This window comes from Eubalaena glacialis, chromosome 12, assembly GCF_028564815.1.
Source record: "Eubalaena glacialis isolate mEubGla1 chromosome 12, mEubGla1.1.hap2.+ XY, whole genome shotgun sequence".
In the NCBI taxonomy this organism is placed as follows: Eukaryota; Metazoa; Chordata; class Mammalia; order Artiodactyla; family Balaenidae; genus Eubalaena; species Eubalaena glacialis.
Window position 1 is genome coordinate 16,314,371 of NC_083727.1, and position 18,652 is coordinate 16,333,022.

Consider the following 18,652-nt stretch of genomic DNA (forward strand, 5'->3'; position numbering starts at 1 on the left):
GCTTAACTTTTAGGAAGGGGGAAAGGGCTCTATTCTCACATTAGTAAAATTTGTATTTTATTTCCTGAAGCTCCACTGATAGGGAATTGTTTTATCAAAACAATATTTGTGGAGAAGCAGAATTTTAGTGATTTTTCAGAGCTTTCTTCAAATAAAAGCTAATGGAATCATGTATGCAAGTAAAATTAAAGGCAAAGTTGTTCTGGTTGAATTGGGGAGAGCAAAAAGATTTACTAGCTCATACTTCCCTCCTTTCTATAGGTGGCCTTTCTATAGTTGGCCTTCTCAGCTTGTAAACCAGTGCATTACCCACTATGTAGTGGTAGGTCTTTGGGAATCATTGGTCCTTCCGAGAATCTGATGAAAGCTGTGGCCTCTCTTCCCAGAAAAATGCACAATCAACACATAAGCATAAAATGTTGCATGCAGTTTAGGGATTTTGGATGTGTTGAAACCTCTCACAAACTCTTGGTTAGGGACCTCTGTCCTGCAAGAACACTGATATATTAAACTAGGAACTTTGCTGTAAGTTTACTAATTAGTACTCAGAGTAGCACATCTTGTATAAACACTGATAATTTATGGTGTGAAAGGTCTGTACCATGTGATAAGATATCCTTAGGACCGCCTCTCTTGCTGGTACAGCACCAAGACAGTTTAAACACACCCTTTTGAGAGCACTGAAATACATGTTTGGCTTGTTACAAGCTTAATAAAGAAATATTTCTGAAGGACTTCTACTCAGAGGATTGTAGGAAAATGCACTATATAAGATGGCAGTCTTCACTTCATGGAACGTTTGATTAGTCCTGTAAAATTCTATGCAAAACAAATTAGTTCAAGAACTTTCTAGCTCAGTACTCAAATTTTTAAGTTATCCCCCTTGTTCTTCAGGCTTTCTCAGTCAGATTTATTGAAATTTCCATTTAGTTGTTTTATTTCTGGACTATGGTGCAATACAGAACAAAACCAACTTTGTTACATTTACATTGTAGGAAAACTAAGGTGCTGTCTTCTCCCCCTCCCTCCCCCCAAAATCTGTGTTGCCCTTATTCCTCAAATGTAACAGACACTACAAATTTTGTATTCTTTTAAATTTCCTCTGACAGTATAAGCTTTTTGTGTTTATCTGAAGCAGTGTACAAGCCTTTAGTATCTGCATTTTTAGCAGTTTGGATATACTTATTAGCTGTCTTATTCCCAAACTATATCCAGATCTTCCAGTATAGAATCTGGTGCTTCCTGACCAAAAAGATGAGAACGATGTCAAAAATCTATATGCTGTCAATTGAAATGGAGTGAAAACATTGATCATTCATGTTTTCTTTTTAAAATAATTTTCCCACTCATTAAAAAAAAAAACTTGCTGTCTTTCTTATACTCACCCCTTTTATGCATATCAGTGGTATTTATGAAATGTGTTCTATAATTATGTAATTGTAGATACAGTTATGTATTGTCCAGTGACGTCCTAAGGCAGGCCCTGTTGCTGTATCTTTTCTACCTTATTTGTAATAGAAACTATAGAATGTATGACTAAGAAGTCACTTTGAGATTGACTTTTTTAAAAAGTTATTACCTTCTGCTGTTGCAAAGTGCAAAACTGTGAGTGGAAATGTTTTCTTCTGACTTAATAATATGTTGAAATTAGAGGATACAGTGGGAGGATTTTTAGATATTGCTGCTGCTGTTACCTAAGGTACTTTAGAAATTTTTCTTTAATAAACAAAAATAAACAAAAATCCCTTTGGTATTTAAAGTGAAACATTTAGCCTGTTTGTTTTAATCTAAAACAAAAAGTAATTTGGGTCAACATAATGGTGTATTTGTAAAGCGCCTTAATAGATCCCTTTGTGAAGGCACTATACCACAGTTTACTTTTATATTGTATTATGTATATAAGTATTTTGTATTAAAATTGAATCAATACAACACTACAGTTTTATAAAATAATGCTTTGTTAGGAAAAGGAGTTACAGCATTGCAATATAACTAAATTGTTTTGCATACTTCTGAATGTAGTAGATATGAATAATCAGCCTGTGTTCTTAATGAATCTATTTGTATTTCCCCAATCATTTTCTCTAGTGTAACATTTGCTGGGATCATAATAAAAAAAAAGCAAAATTCAAATCTTTAAATTATGTGTGGAAAGCTGACTTTTAGGCTGCTTAGTTAAGTAAGTTGATTTTTTAATTCAAAAATTTAATCTTTTTATTCTCAAGAGAAAATTTATTAAAAATTTGAGGACTTCCCTGGTGGCACAGTGGTTAAGAATCTGCTTGCCAATGCATGGGACACAGGTTCCATCCCTGGTCGGGGAAGATCCCACATGCTGCAGAGCAACTAAGCCCATGAACCACAACTACTGAAGCCCACACGCCCTAGAGCCTGCGCACCTCAACTACTGAAGCCCGCGCATGCTAGGGCCTGCGTGGCGCAACTACTGAGCCCACATTCTGCAACTACTGAAGCCCGCGTGCCTCGAGCCCATGCTCCGCAACAAGAGAAGCCACTGCAATGAGAGGCCCGCGCACCACAACGAAGAGTAGCCCCCGCTCACCGCAAGTAGAAGAAAGCCCGCGCGCAGCAACAAAGACCCAACGCAGCCAAAGATAAAAAATAAAAAAGTACTAAAGTTCTTTAAAAAAAAAAGTGATGCATTGAAACTAAAGCATATATAGCTAATGATAATCCCTACTTAAATTAAGGCAGACTGAGTAGAGTTAGTGTAGCCCAGTAAAATGTTTTCGTTTTGTCCAGTATAAGTACAATAAATATTTCATGTTAAAGGCTCCCTTTAGATCACAGATTTAAACCTTTTTTAATTATTAAACTCTGCATTTAGTATCATTTGAGCCCAGTTAGTAATTTTTTAAAATGTGAAGTTATTAGCTAATCTCTTCTTATTTACAATCTTTTTATCACATGAACTGCCTACCAAATAAAGTATATATGTTGATGTTACATCTTAAATCAACTTTACAAAGATGAACAAATATTTAGGGTTTTTTCTCCCCCTTTTTCAAGCATTACCATCATTCTTTTTTTTTTTAATTTATTTATTTTTGGCTGCGTTGGGTCTTCGTTGCTGCACCTGGGCTTTCTCTAGTTGCAGCGAGCAGGGGCTACTCTTCATTGCGGTGCGCATGCTTCTCATTGTAGTGGCTTCTCGTTGTGGAGCACGGGCTCTAGGTGCAAGGGCTTCAGTAGTTGTGGCGCATGGGCTCAGCAGTTGTGGCGCACGGGCTTAGTTGCTCCGGAGCATGTGAGATCTTCCCGGACCAGGGCTCAAACCCGTGTCCCCTGCATTGGCAGGCAAATTCTTAACCACTGTGCCCCCAGGGAAGTCCCTACCATCATTCTTAGGTCTCCTTTTATCCTCTTGTTTGCACTCACTTAATATTTATTTATTTGGCTGCGCTGGCTCTTAGTTGCGGCATGCGGGATCTAGTTCCCTGACCAGGGCTCGAACCCAGGCCCCCTGCGTTGGGAGTGCGGAGTCTTAACCACTGGACCAACAGGGAAGTGCCACTTGTAAAATTGTATTTGGTCTACATGAGGCTGTTGTATAGCTGATGCAAACTGCATTATGCTTATGATTCATTTTACTACATTTTTTTAAGATTTCCAATTAATGTATTTATTTGTCCTTTTAGTTAGCATATTTTTGGTGGGTGAGAAGTGATAAGGACTCCATGGAATCCAAGTTCCCTTTTAATTCTGTAGCTCTGATGATATGTTCCCAGAGAAAATGTCTCTAATACAGTGTGTTTGCCTTCATATGTCATCATCATCATCATCCAGGAGCTCTCAGCCAGGTTAGCTGTGGTTTCAGCAGACCTGCATCACAATTTAATTTCTTTCTTTGCCCAAGCTACTTTTCCGTGACTTCCACACCATCTTCTAGCAGACGATTGAATGGTGGACATACACTGCTGGTCCTGGAGAGTCTCCTGTTGAGGTGGGAGGCAGCTGCGGCTCACCCTGGGAACACAGACACTGGTGGCAGCCATTCTTTGGAGCTTGTTCTACTGCGTGGACCCTGGTGCTGACGGGTGCCATTGTGGGACCCTCCATCTAGCTCATTAGCTCTCTCATTTTACTGCATTTTGGATCCATGTTTGGCATGCTTGAAATTGTGACCATACCTTGTTATGCCAAAGGCAAATACACAGAAAATGTATCTGCTTTTGTGTGAAGGCTAAAGGGAGGATATCAAATTTATGTTTGAAACATAGGCAGTTATTGTCCTCCCAAGTATCCAGTCTTTCCTTCTCCCTTCCGTAAAGTCACCCAGAGATCCTGGACATTTTGGTGGATTCACAATCTGGGTGGGACTTTGAGTTGTTTTCCCTGGAGGAGGGTTAAATTTGTTCTGTAGTGAAAAGGGGGATTCTCAAGAGTTCCTAGCTCCCAGAGGGGCTGACTAATGACACAGGCTGCTCTTGTTCTCCAGTTCCATTCTCTCAGTTTTCCTTTTACTAATAGAGCCCCCATCCCTGTTTATGTTTCAACTGTCCCACTAGAGCCCATGTTTCTCATATTGCCTTGTAATTAGTTGTGGCCACATGACTAGGTTTTGGCCACTGGGATATGAGCAGATGTGATATATGCAAATTCTACTTCATACACTTAAAGTTGATATTGCTTGCCCTTCACTTGCTCCTTCCCTCTTCCCACAGGATGGAACATAGAATCATGACTTTATATTGACCCATAAAATCTAGGAAAACACCCTAGTGATGGTGGATTAACAAAATGAATAAAACCTGGCTACCTGAAAGATGGCGTGAAGCAGGGCTGTCTGTCCAACTGCAGAATATTAAAAGGAAAAAAAATTCATATATATATATACCATTTGTTACTGTTGCTGAACTTGTACCCCAACTAACGTGTACTTTGTGTTAGTGTATAATCTGATTTGCAAAACAATTTGAGGTCACTTTATACTTTGTCTATCTCCCATGCAATGATTCATGAAATTCGGTTATTTACCTAGTGCATTTTTCTCTAATTCATCATCTTCATCCCCACTGTTTGGTTAAACTAATTTGGTTAAGGCCCTCATCAACACTTTTTTTTTTAAACATCTTTATTGGAGTATAATTGCTTTACAATGGTGTGTTGGTTTCTGCTGTATAACAAAGTGAATCAGCTATATGTATACATATATCCCCATATCCCCTCCCTCTTGTGTCTCCCTCCCACCCTCCCTATCCCACCCCTCTAGGGGGACACAAAGCACCGAGCTGATCTCCCTGTCCTGTGCAGCTGCTTCCCACTAGCTCTCTATTTTACATTTGGTAGTGTATATATGTCCATGCCACTCTCACTTCGTCCCAGCTTACCCTTCCCCCTCCCTGTGTCCTCAAGTCCATTCTCTACATCTGCGTCTTTATTCCTGTCCTGCCCCTAGATTCTTCAGAGCCTTTTTTTTTTTTTTTAGATTCCATATATATGTGTTAGCATACGGTATTTGTTTTTCTCTTTCTGACTTACTTCACTCTGTATGACAGTCTCTAGGTCCATCCACCTCACTGCAAATAACTCAATTTCATTTCTTTTTATGGCTGAGTAATATTCCATTGTATATACGTGCCACATCTTCTTTATCCATTCATCTGTCGATGGACACTTAGTTTGCTTCCATGACCTGGCTATTGTAAATAGAGCTGCAATGAACATTGTGGTACATGACTCTTTTTGAATTATGGTTTTCTCAGGGTATATGCCCAGTAGTGGGATTGCTGGGTGGTATGGTAGTTCTATTTTTAGCTTTTTAAGGAACCTCCATACTGTTCTCTATAGTGACTGTATCAATTTACATTCCCACCAACAGTGCAAGAGGGTTCCCTTTTCTCCACACCCTCTCCAGTATTTATTGTTTGTAGATTTTTTGATGATGGCCATTCTGACCGGTGAAGGCCCTCATCAACTCTTGACTGAATTATTGTAATAACTTCCTAACTGGAGTCTTTGACTTCATTCTGGTCCTTCAAGTTTATTATCCAACTGTCAACCAAATGACATACTTGAAAGATAATTCTAGATTCTGCTTCTCGTATAACCAAGTAAGCTCCCGATGGATTGACTTTATCATATGTAACAACTATAAATTCAGGGGGAAAAAAAACTAAAGATGCAGAAGTGGAACCAAGAGCAGGCAGGTTCTGGGTGGAAGTCAACACTTGGGAGAGAGGAATGGCATTAGATGAGTGTCTCATTTTTATGATATCTTGCCTGAGAATGGCCCAAATCTCTAGCTGAATCACGAATCACATATGTGTGGGGAGGAATCCAAGCATCCTAAGAATCAAAGAACTAAACTGACATTTGAGATGCTGCCCAACAGAAAGAGAATCAAACCAAGTTAATTGCTTGCTTAACCAAGCAAACAAAACACCTCCAGAGGCATATCCCAGAATCCAGAGTGTAACGTAATAAATCCAACATCCATGATACAATCCAAACTTACCTGGCATACAAAGAAATATAAAAATATGACCTAGTCTCAAGAGAAAACACAGTCAGTGGAGGTTGACCCCAAGATCTTATTTCCAACATCTGGAATTGGCAAAGATATTACAATGGCTCTTATAACTATGTGTGACGATGTAAAGAAAAACATTCTCATAAATGTACAAATAGGCAATCCCAACAAGAAAATAGAAGCTATAAGAAATTACCAAAAGGAAATTTTCCTTGATTGAAGACATAAACTGGCAAATTGTAGAAAGCTCATGAGAGGTCCAATAATTTGCATTATTTAATTGCATGTATAATAAAAGTATCTCTGGAAGGTAGTTAATGAGTTTGATGTTACTGTCTCTGGGGATGGGAACTGGATTTCTAAGGTAGCAAGAATAGTAGAAAGACTTCCCACTATATAAGCTTTTGTATCATTTGAATTTGAACCATGTAAATGCATTGCCTATCCAAATATAAATTCATAAAATGGAAATAAAAAGTAAAATCTTTAAGTTCAAGTGGAGGAATGGGGCTTAGACAAAGGAAGATACACTTTCTTTGAGATAGGAGGCAAAACCAAAGGGCAAGAGTGAAGTAGAGACATTTGTTAAGTTGGAGGGTCAAAGTATTGGGATTAGGTTATGCTGTATATGAAAACCAAAACGACGACTGCTTAGACAGACAGTATCTGGAGTTGGCAGTCCACACCTGGTATAACAGCTCCACAAGGTCAGTCCACACTTCGTCTGTTCAATTCTGCTATCTTCATCACATGGCTTATATCCTAAAGGTCATTTATGGTCAGTAGTTGGCTGCTTATACTCTATCCATTTTTTCCCCTGTTCTAACCTGGTGAAAAGAGGGGATGATGTGACTGGAAGGGGGATTTTCAGGGCCTCTCCCTATAAGGTACCTTCCTAAAAGTTCTATATAACACATCCACTGGCCAGAAGTTAGATCCACGGCCACACCTAGCTGCATGAGAGTCTGGAAAATATAGTCCTTATTCCAGGCAGCCCAATTTAATCAAGCTAGGTTCTGTTACCAAGGAAAATGTGTATTTGGTGGGCAGATGGCAGTCTCTGCCTCAGTGAGCAAGTTGAGGGAATTTCAACCTGATAGCTTCTATTTTCTCTGAAGATGGAGACATAGTGATTTGCTGAAAGGGCAGAAAGGGGTATGTGGCTGGCATGAGGACAGTGGTGAAAGTCTGAAATAACTAATGTGAAGAGTAAGAGAGATAGGTGGGACATGCAGAAAAATATGTTTCAGGTGGGTTAGACATCATGCAGTTGTGGTGCATCAATCTTCAAGGTGGTGTGATTTTTTTTTTCCTATGGCATTCAGCAATCTGGGAGTAGCAGGTCTGTGATGGAAGCTATTATTTAGGAAGAATGTGCATAAGGTTAGTGACCAGCACTGGGGGTCTGTCTCAGTTTGTTGCTGCAAATACTGTGACATAATCTAAAAATTCAGCAGATTCTGATCAGTGGCTTGCAGGATCTCAGTTCCCCGACCAGGGACTTAACCCGGGCCACAGCACTGAAAGCCTGGAATCCTAAGCACTGGGCCACCAAAGAACTCCCTCTTCTTTTTTTTTTTTTTTTAGCAGATTCTTAATCATGGTTAGAATTTTCTAGTCTTATACATACTCTGTATCCCAAGAGATGGCTCAAATATTTGAAGGAGGTAGAGGAGGACTGCCAGTTGCAATAAACCAGGTGAGTGAAACTAGTCCTGAAAGTCCTTTTAGATTTCTGTGATTAAATGTAAAAAGTGTCTCCAAATTCTTTTTTTTTTACTGATTTAATGTATTTATTCTACAAATATCTAATTAATGTCTGCAATATGCTAGACATTGCCCTAGTCAAATGGAGGAAGTATCTAACTTCATTAAAGTTTACCTACTGGGGCAAGAAAGACAGCAAATACATAATGTCGAGAAATGGTCTGCATGTCATTCCCTCCTGTGTAATTCCAGGAGTCACAACACTTCTTGCAAGAGTCGCCCAATCTATTCTCTCTCCCCTCCAAACGCTTCTACTCACAGTTGCCAAATCAATCTTCCTATTTCCTGTCTAAATTATGCCTTCATTTGAATACCTTCAATGGCTCCTTTGTGCCTGTTGAACGAAATTTAAACTCTTTACTGGCACCTACCTTTTTACCTATTTTTCATTAACTTCCCGGTATGTGTCCTATGATCCTGCCAAATTACTGTCACCATTCACCAGAAAAAATAATCTCCAATTTTTCTGAGTCCCAGTTTGGACGCAATCATTTTAGAGGGATGGTGGTTGTAGAAGCCACACTGTAAAAGAAGAAATGACTAGTGTAGTAGTCATGAGGGCGGTACACAAATATTCTGTTTTTCCTTCAGGGCACACTGTAGAGCTCAATGTCCCATCTCTTTGAAATCAGGCTTGGCCACATGACTTGCTCTGGCCAATGAAATGTGGACAGAAGTGGCACGTCTCATATCCAGGCAGAAGTTATGCAAGTTATCGCATTTTCTTTTTTCCACTGTCCAGGGTCCCAGTGCCTGCATCCACTCTACCATGAACATATAGAGTAAATGAGAAGAAAAAAATTCCTGGCGTTTGAAACCTCTTCAATTTAGAGAGGTTACTACAGGGTACCCTATTCTTCCTAGACTAGTACAACTAGTGAAGAAACAGAAGTAAATGTAAGCCACTGGAGGTTTTTTAATTTTAAAAATTAACTTCATTGAGGTATAAATTATGTACAATAAAATGCATCCATTTTATGTGCACTGTTCAATGTTTTAATAAACATATACACCTGCTTAACCACTATAATTGAGATATAGAACATTTCCATCACCTCAAAACATTTCCGCATGCCTTCTTGCAGTCTAGTCCTTCCCCTCACTTCTCCCAACCCCCAATCCAGCCTCGAGCAAACACTGACCACCTTTCTGTTACTGTAGACTACTTTTGTCTGTTCTAGAATTTCATATAAATGGAGTCATGTAATATGTATTTATTTTGTGCCCTTTGAGAAGCTTTTAGACTATAAATTGCCTCTATAATTCAACATAACCTTTTCACTCATATAAAAAATGAAGGTTGATTCAGTCTAACTAGGGTAATTAACCTGTACCTCCCTGAATTGTTTTTTCATTTCAAAAAGCTATACTAATTATACTTTCCTATACTAATTATACTTTACATTACAATAGAGTTCAAATCCATCATAGCAAAACTATTATTTTCTACTTAGTTGAGAATTTTACAAGACTTTAAGCTTCATGAAACATTCTATTTTGTTGACCACTGTTTACCCAATGCCTACAACGCTGTCTGGCATGTATTAGTTGCTCAATAAACATCTGTGGACTGAATGGATGTATTTCCCTTGAATTGCCTTTATATAAGTCTGTGTTAAATTAATGGGATGCTTTAAAATCAGAATTTTAATTACCATGCACTCCTAGAGGATAACGTGTCTTAAGTGCCTCTATGCCACCTTAGGTGGAAGTAGAGGATGGAGATCCTGGAGGAAGCATGGCCACTAGTACTGTCGAGTACGTATGTTTCTGTACATCGTGGAATATACTTTTGTTGCCTGGTTGCATTAAAACGTTGACCAAAAAAATCAAGAATATAAAATTCCACCATCATTGTGTCCGAATACCTTTGTTTACCCATTCTCTATTTTATTCATGTTATGTCGTGACAAGCGCCTCAGCCAAATTCTGAGTATTTGGTTCTAAAACAGGATATGTCACAAACGAATTGTTTGACCCTTGACACTCACCTGTAACATAGACACTCTGACCTCCTAACCTCTGAAGAGAGTGATGAAAATCAAGTGGGAGGAAAAGTGAGGAAGTACTGCGAAACACATATTGAGGAACACGAGAGGGTAACTCCAATTTGAGTCATTACTATCCGTCTCCGCCCACTCCGCGCGGGAGGCTTGGCGCGGGACTGCGCAGGCGCGCCCTGCCGGCCCCGCCCCACGGCCGTCGGCCCCGCCCCACCTCCGTCGACCCCGCCCAGCCGGCGCCCGGCGCGCGCACGCCGCCCGGCGTCCTCGCTCCCGGGGCATAGCCCCGCTTGCGCCGGAGTCACCGAGGTTCCCCCGCAGCACCGGAAGTGGCCCTGGCGGGTTTGCCTTCAAATTCTCGGCGAGTGGAAGCAGTGCCCTGAGGCTGGTGACGGTTGGACCAGGCAGTGCTGGGTCCGTGAGCACAAAACACGGTGGTTGGGGCAGGACAGGGCAGGGCCCTCCTTCCTCGCTGCCCGGAGCCCCGCTCGGCCCTCCCGCTCCGCCTGCCGCTGGGCGGCTTCCCGAGGAGCCTCGGAGACACAGGTGAGTGTTGGCTCTCTCGGTCTCCTGGGGATCCCCGACCCACGTGGCCGGGTCGGCGAGGGATTCGGGAGCCTGTGATGCGATCCCACTGCGCATTCTGCTGTGAACTTGCCGGTGCCTGCGCCGAGGTCCTAGGTCCTTGCTGTTGTCGCTGACACCTGTGGCTCGGGTGAAGGTCCCCCTACCGGAGGAGTCCTGTCCGGCCGGAGACTTCTGGGGTCTCCTGCCGATCCCACTCTAGGCCTGTCTCCTTAGAGAAGTCTCCGGCCGAGAGAACCTGTTTTTATTTCCTCGCTTTTTTGACTGGTCCTCTCCCGAATTCGTCCACGCCCCCGCCCGAAACCCTCTACCCTAAAAAAAACCCCAAAAGCCCTGACTTCGGGGATGCAGCTTCCTTTCTTATGTTTTGTTAGGTAGGTGTGCTATTGTTGAGGATGTTATTTCTTATTTAGTTTATTCTGGAGCCGGGCGTCCTCTGGGAGGCTATGGCCCTTTTTGTTTAGAGTTGGTACCTTTCCAAAACGTATCCCTCGAAACTTTGTTTCATACTGTATATTATATGGTGATGAAGTTAGCGATGAACGTGGATCCTTAATGCCTTGCAGTGGAGAGTCTCAAGCCCTTATTTACTCAAAAATAATTTTCTCTTTTAACTGCGAAGTGCCAATTTTATATCAGTTACTAACTTTTATATCAGTTACTAACATTGCTGCTCTCTTGAAAGCACTCATTTGTCTTCCTCTTTGAAATCAGACCTTTAGATACTGCTGAGGACATTCCTAACGTTTTAGAATGTGTGAGATAAATCTTTGCCCCATAGTCACAATGCTAGAACACCAAGGTATCAAGAAAGATTCTTGTGATGTTCATACAGGCCTAAATATCTCAGTGTGCAGCCTTATTTTCTTTTCCAAAGGAGATGGGTTTTGTAATCAGTGAGTTCTCACACAAAGAAATAGTGGCAAAACTCTTTGTCTTGTATTAGTATTAATAACTTGTGACTTGTTAAATATCTTAAAAAAAAAAAAAGGCAATGCCAATCGACTTTCCAACATTCTTAGACTATGAAAAGCTATACAGAGCTCCTTTATGGCATTGGTTATTCAAGACCTTTTTACATTTTATAGATTCAGTATTAGGCATATTATATAGTCTACAACGGATTCTGTATCTTATTTTGAAACTGGTATCACAATTCTGACAAATACTAAGGATTAGAGAATCTTGTAGAATTTACTGTATTAAAAACAATGTTGAATTTCTGTTTACAACAGTGGTTCTGGATTGTTTGTTTTTTAGCTGTTTGACTGGTTAAAAAGATACTCTTTGTGGACCACACAGCATCACATTAAGTTTGCTAGAAATTTTGCTGTAATATTGAGTTTTTAGTGTTTAAAAAAATTTTGACTCTGTTATTTGAATTAAAATTTCATGTTGCATCTTACTTAGTTTAGATGAATGAATTTAGTCATTAAGATAAATAAATACTCAGTACACTTAAGCAAAAGGGTGGTTCTGATAGGAGGGATCATGTAAAGGAAAAGCTTGCTGTGAGATAAAGCATGCATCACTTATGCTTATGTTTATTTTTCTCTTTAATAATCTCTCTTTAAAAACCAACAGTCTGTGTTTGTGGACAGTCTCATTTTTTATAATTTTATAATCTCATTTTTGTTCTATTAATTGAACCAACAGGTAGTGTTTACAGTTCACTGTGGTTAAAATTTGGTCTACAGGCTTTTTTTCACATATATTCATTTCTTCAAGTACTGCCAGATATTGTGTCAGGTAGACCCAAATTCTGTCTTCCTAAAGTGTAATTTTGGCAATGATAAGGATATATTCTTGAAAATTGAAGAATCTCATAAATTTACAGTGTTGACATTCATTTGAGAAGAAGAATGATACTAAAAGAATAGGAAAATTTGTTTTTTGTCTAACATTTAGTCATTGCATGGTATTTTGATACATTTTCAGTAAACACATCGTTTCTTTGATAACCAAGAATTTTTCAGGTCATTTTTAACGTGGCCTTGGATTGACTTTACATTTGTTTGTTAGAAAATGTCGATTCATTGGCTCCTCAGGAATTTTATCTGACTAGAAAGAAGTATCCATAACACGGAACCTTCAAAGAAGGCCTGGAGTGACTTCTGTGAATTTTGGAACATTGAGCCCTGGCCCTCAGAAATACAAAAGGACAACCTATACATAAGTAACAACTTAATTTAGATTTTTTTTTTTTTTAGTTGGGGGAAGGGAAGAAAGATCTGGAGGGAGTCTGTTAAGGAAAAGAGAGAGAGAAGGAAAAGACGTTAGAGTCTTGCTGTCTCTGCTTATCCAGATCAGCGATACACTGCCAGCAGCCAGCTGCAGCTGTACCCTTCTAACATTATTGCTCAGACGAGGTGTCACTGTAGGGCATATACAGCTTCAGAGCAAAAGCAGTCACACAGCTCTGGTAGGGATGAGTTGAGGATCAAGCAGTGTGAGAGTGCTGAGGGTCAGAAACTGGACAAAGGTAAGAAATCTTAGTAGTTAGACAAAACCTGACAGTATTCATTCATTCAGAGATTTACTGAGTATCTGCTGTGTGAAAGGAGCATGGTTCTAGGTGCTGGGGATATATCCATAAGATAACAGAGAGCCTTGGTCCCTGACCACAGAGCTCTTATTAAGATGGAATATTTTCAGTGGTCATGCTTTTCAGTCATGGGATTTTTTTTCCTTTTCTTTTGGACCTCAGATGCTCAGTCTTGAATTACTTATAGACCTCAGTTCATAGCTGTATTGCTTCATGACAAATTACCTGAAAACTTAATGGCTTAAAACAACAAACATTTATTGTCTCACGGTTTCTTTGGTCAGGCTCTGGGCATAGCTTGGCTAGGTGCTTCTGATTCAGGGTCTTGCACAGGCTGTAGTCAGGGTATCAGTCAGGGCTGCATTTATCTCAAGGGTCAGCTGAGGGAGGATCCAACTTCCTGCCTCCATCACATGGTTGTTGGCAGGATTCAGTTCCTCTGGACTGTTGGACTGAGGGCCTCAGTTCCTCACTGGCTGTTGCCCTTGGGCCTCCATCAGTTCTTTGCCATGTGAGCCTCTGCACTGGGCAGCTCACAACATGGTAGCTGGTTTTCCCTTAGAGTAGTCCAACGAGAGAGCAAAAGACAGTAAGCGAGGTGGAAGTCCCAGTCTAATCTCAGAAATGATGTTCCATTATTTTTGTATATTCCATTTGTTCCAAGCTCACATTCAAGGGGAGATGATTACACAAGGGTATGGACACCAGGAAGCAGAGGTCATTGAGAGCCACCTTACAGGCTCTCTGTGATTATTGATGGATATAAGGGCCTTCTTTTGTTGTATTTATTTTTGGTTGCTCCCCTACCCTTCATCCTCTTTTTTCATTCATAATTCCCTATCTCACCCTCCACAGACACTGTAATATATTTAATATATATTCTTAGGTGTGTATGTGTCCTTTAAAAAAGAGTGTTTTATTCACCATATATATTGGGTTGGCCAAAAAGTTCGTACAGGTTCCATGACATCTTAGGGAAAAACCCAAACAAACTTTTTGGCCAACCCAATAAATATAGCATAATTTTAAGTTTATAAAATGATCTTGGCATTTAGACCTTGTTCTATGTCTAAGTTTTTTTTATACCCAACCCTGTATTTTGATGATCGATCCATGTTGCTATTTGCAAATTTTGTTCATTGCTTCCATCTGCTACGTAGTATTCCATAGGGTGCATCCACCATATTTCCTTATCTATTTTCTTAGCAGGGAATAGATAGATTACCTCCAACTATTGATTTCTCAAACAGTTCTGTCATTAACATCCAAAAACAAGTCCCTTTGTGGATCTGTGTGAAATTTCCTCTGGAATATTTACAGAAAAGTAGGGTTGCAGGGTCATAGGATATATGCATACATAACTTCTCTAAGTAGTGCCAGATTGCTCTCCAAAATGATTACACCAGTTTATGCCCACACATTGTATGTGAGAATGTCCTTTTTCCCAAATAATTGCCAATACTTAGTATTATTGGATTTATTACTTTTTTTAATCTGGTAAATGTAAAAGGGGTCTCTCATTGCATTCTTCTATTACTAGTATCTGTACTTGTTAACCGTTTGGGTTTTCCCTTCCATGAATTACACTTTATGCCTTTATGCGCTACCCATTTTTGTATGAAGTTCTTTTGTCCGTTAGTGTGAGGAATTACAAGGATGGATTTTCTCCACTTAGATTATAATTGCATTCCTGGGATAAACCTTCTTGGTCATGGAGTGTGTGTGTGTGTGTGTGTGTGTGTGTGTGTATGCGCGCTGATACATTGTTAGTTAGCTAATCGTTTTTTTTTCTTTTTTTTAGTTAGCTAATCTTTTATTTAAGATTACCACATCATGTTCATAAGTGAAATGGACTTTTTATTGCTCTTCATTAGTTTTGAAATTGAGGTGATTCTCACCTCATAAAAAGTTGATCAGTTTTCCCTTTGTTTTCTGGGCCAATTTTTATGTGATTGGAATTAGCTTCTGTCTAGAGGGTAGGTAAAAACCCACCTATAAAAACCCCATATCCATATATCCACATCCTACTAAGTACAAAGACTATGCTTAGTTCTTGTATATGGAAAGTTTCAGGGAAGATGCATTTAGCATTTATTGAAGACCTGCTCTTTGCCAAGTACTATGGTAGGGACTCTAAATAGCCATTTATTCCTTCTAGTGCAACTCTTGGAAATAGTTACTATCCCAATTACAGATTTAAAAACTAAGGCTCATTAAAGTTAAGGGGCTTGACAAAGGTGGCAGAGTTACAGTTCTAACCAAGATTCTTCTAACCTCAAAACACGTGTGTTTTCTGCTGTGTCACAGTGCCCTCCAAAAAATGATCTAACATTCTACATTTGTTCTGCAGATGTTCAATAAGACTTGTACGTCACGCACTGAAGTTACCATCTCAGACCTTTCCTCTGTAAATCCTGCTCTAAAAGAACTTAGAGATTCAAGGTAGACAAGTGCCTTGAGATGAAGGCCCCGGTAAAGTGCCAGGGGACTTTAGAAGGGGGAGGGCTTATTTTGAACTGGGAAGTTCAGAAGGTTGACATACTGGGAGAACTGCCATCTGAGTGGGGTTTTGACACATAGGTAGGGTTTGACTGTGGGAACTGAGAAATTTCTTTGAAGGAGTGGAAATTAGCATGAACAAATGTATAGAGATGGAAAGTACATTGTGAGCGTCTTCAGGGATCCTTGGAAAGTATACTTTTAAAAAACTCTTTGTAGTACTTATTTTTAAGAGGTAATATTAAATGTTTCTTTCTTTTTTAGCTTATAATTGAGCATGAGTCTTCTTATGATTAGTGAGAATGTAAAATTGGCCCGTGAATATGCATTGCTGGGAAATTATGACTCTGCAATGGTCTATTATCAGGGAGTTCTTGATCAAATGAACAAGTATCTATACTCAGTCAAAGATACATACCTCCAGCAGAAATGGCAACAGGTAAGAATCATGACTGATGTTTGTTTTAATGGTTTAAAATACTCAGATGTAAATAGGTAGTGCTTTTGCAGCTATACATTAAGAGTGTATAATTTATTACATGGATTTGTATATAATGTTTCTTAAAACTTGATTATTATATTAGTCCATATTCGCCATCATCAGTATGATGAGTTCTACTCAGTTATTCTAATTTTTGGAATCTAATAGTAATGGTTTTGAAATTTTTTTCTAGATCACATTTTTACCTGGTAAAATTAGAATTGACTTTATTAAGCCATTGTTGAAACTGCAGATGACACCTGAATCTCACAAGTAACATATTCTCTATAGAACATCATAAAGCAGACCATACTTGCATCCCACGTGAGGAACTTTAGTCACTGAGGACCAGTAAAAGTTTATAGGTAGAAACTATAAACAGGTCCAGTTGAATATGGCATTTATAATAGGGTTCAACAATGTCACAGGAGAGGAATATTATAGAAATTAATAGTCTTTTTGTGCTGGTCTTCTAGGTAGAGTATTATCCCTCAGATTCTGCTAAACTGCTTTTTTCATAGTATTCCATATTTGTCCTAAATTTCTTTAAAAGAGAGAAATATTCTACCTCTTTGAACTTAACCTCTTTCCTTAAGTCTGCCTCTGCATATTTTACATTAGAAGGGGAAAACACTTTATTTCATAAAGAGTCTTAAATTTGTCACTGAAAGACTTTTAAGACCTTTTGTTCTTAGGCCAGCAGCTTTTACTTAAAAAGTCTAAGCTTTTTTATAAGGATATTTAAATCATTTAGTTTTAAAACCAAATATTACTAACTTCATTTCAGTATTTCATATATATATGTGTGTGTGTGTGTGTGTGTGTGTGTGTGTGTGTGTGTGTGTGTATATATAGTTTTAAAATTGAGTCAAGACTGCTTTTAAAAAAAATATATTGGTTGTGTGTGGATTGAGCCATTTATCCTCTGAAGCTTTATTTTTCAAACTGTGGGATGCAGTCCATTAGTGAGTTATGAAATTAGTGGATTCTGTTCAGCATTTTTAAAGTCAATTAAGTAGCATAAGAACCATCAAAGCGCAACTTGCAAAAGTATTGTTTTTACCAAACTTTGAAGTTACAGCTAACTTAAATTTGTTATGCATTTTGAATAAGAACCATAAGTCAGTCATGATGGCTTAATTAGCCAGGATACTTAATTCATTTTATCAGAATTAATTTTGCAATTAGAAATAAAGAATTCATGAACCATTATTAAAATTTCAACAGAATATTTTGGTATGGTTTCCTGGATATCTGATGTCAAAATGGAGGCTTCTGACATCTTTAATAAATGGCCCAACTTAATCTTGGCAGTGATTTATTAGTTATAGAGATTTAAAGAGCCATATTCTCCTTTGAAATCAGGTTTGGCAGGAAATAAATGTGGAAGCTAAACACGTTAAGGATATCATGAAAACACTAGAAGGCTTTAAACTAGACAGCACTCCATTAAAAGCTGCACAGCATGAGCTTCCAGCATCCGAGGGAGAAGTCTGGTCCCTGCCTGTACCTGTTGAACGAAGGTAAGTGGAGACCCTTTAAGAAACACACTGGCACAGAAAACTGATAGCATTGGTTCTACCTAGGAAGAGAACTGGGGACTGAGAGACAGGAATGGGGAGAGGGTTTTTTTACTGAATACCTTTTGTAACTCTTAAATTGTATATCATGTAACTCTGCCTCATTTCAGTAAATTAAATTTAGGTAGACATAGACAAAAAATATGCTTTTGTGAATGAGCTTAAAGTAGTGGAGGCACTGTTATCTTATGGAAGGAACATGGGGATGGAGATTGAAATATCTGGGCTCTAGGTCTGTATTATTATTTGTAGCTCTGGGAGAATCACGCAACCTTTCTAGAGCTCAGCATTTTGTTATGTAAAGTGAGGGAATTAGACTAAAACAGTGGTTCTCAAAAAGCTATCACAGAATACTGCTATTTATCAAGCTATATTGCTGCTAAAATTTAAAAATGGGCTTTTTAGTTCACAGAAAAAAAGAAAAGATAAAATGTTCTGAATTATAGGTTTTTCTCTGGTATTTTTATCCCCAGCTTCCTATTACCTGGTGCCAGCAAATGAACAATTAGTGAAAGTTGATATTTACTGAAATGCAAAAGAGCCAATTATGCTTAGTTTCACTGCATATTTTTTAACTGATGAGTGTGCAAATGGGTGTCATTTATCTATTTTACTCACATAATAGATTTCCTAGTTTATATTGTGGGTTTAAATACATTAGTGTAAAATAGAATTGTACAAAGAACACTGACTTTCAGG

General features: G+C 38.9%; 2 protein-coding genes across 5 annotated transcripts in view; both read left to right on the top strand.

Annotated features, from left to right (window-relative positions):
- The window catches only part of LATS1 (large tumor suppressor kinase 1), a 43,445-nt gene extending 39,304 nt beyond the window's left edge, over window positions 1-4,141 (top strand). Inside the window, exon 8 of the mRNA XM_061206911.1 lies at window positions 3,878-4,141. Within this exon, the coding sequence (XP_061062894.1) occupies window positions 3,878-3,910 (33 nt within the window). The 3' untranslated portion in view covers window positions 3,911-4,141. The remainder of the gene's footprint in view (window positions 1-3,877) is intronic.
- Window positions 4,142-10,543: 6,402 nt separating this feature from the next.
- Window positions 10,544-18,652, top strand: part of KATNA1 (katanin catalytic subunit A1) — a 40,544-nt gene continuing 32,435 nt past the window's right edge. The window contains exons 1-4 of one of the 4 annotated variants that reach the window (XM_061207015.1): window positions 10,544-10,809; window positions 15,744-15,865; window positions 16,157-16,331; window positions 17,739-17,896. In XM_061207015.1, coding sequence (XP_061062998.1) covers window positions 16,170-16,331; window positions 17,739-17,896 — 320 coding nt within the window. In that variant the 5' untranslated portion in view covers window positions 10,544-10,809; window positions 15,744-15,865; window positions 16,157-16,169. The remainder of the gene's footprint in view (window positions 10,810-15,743; window positions 15,866-16,156; window positions 16,332-17,738; window positions 17,897-18,652) is intronic. The other 3 variants (XM_061207016.1, XM_061207018.1, XM_061207017.1) reach the window with 3 other exon arrangements.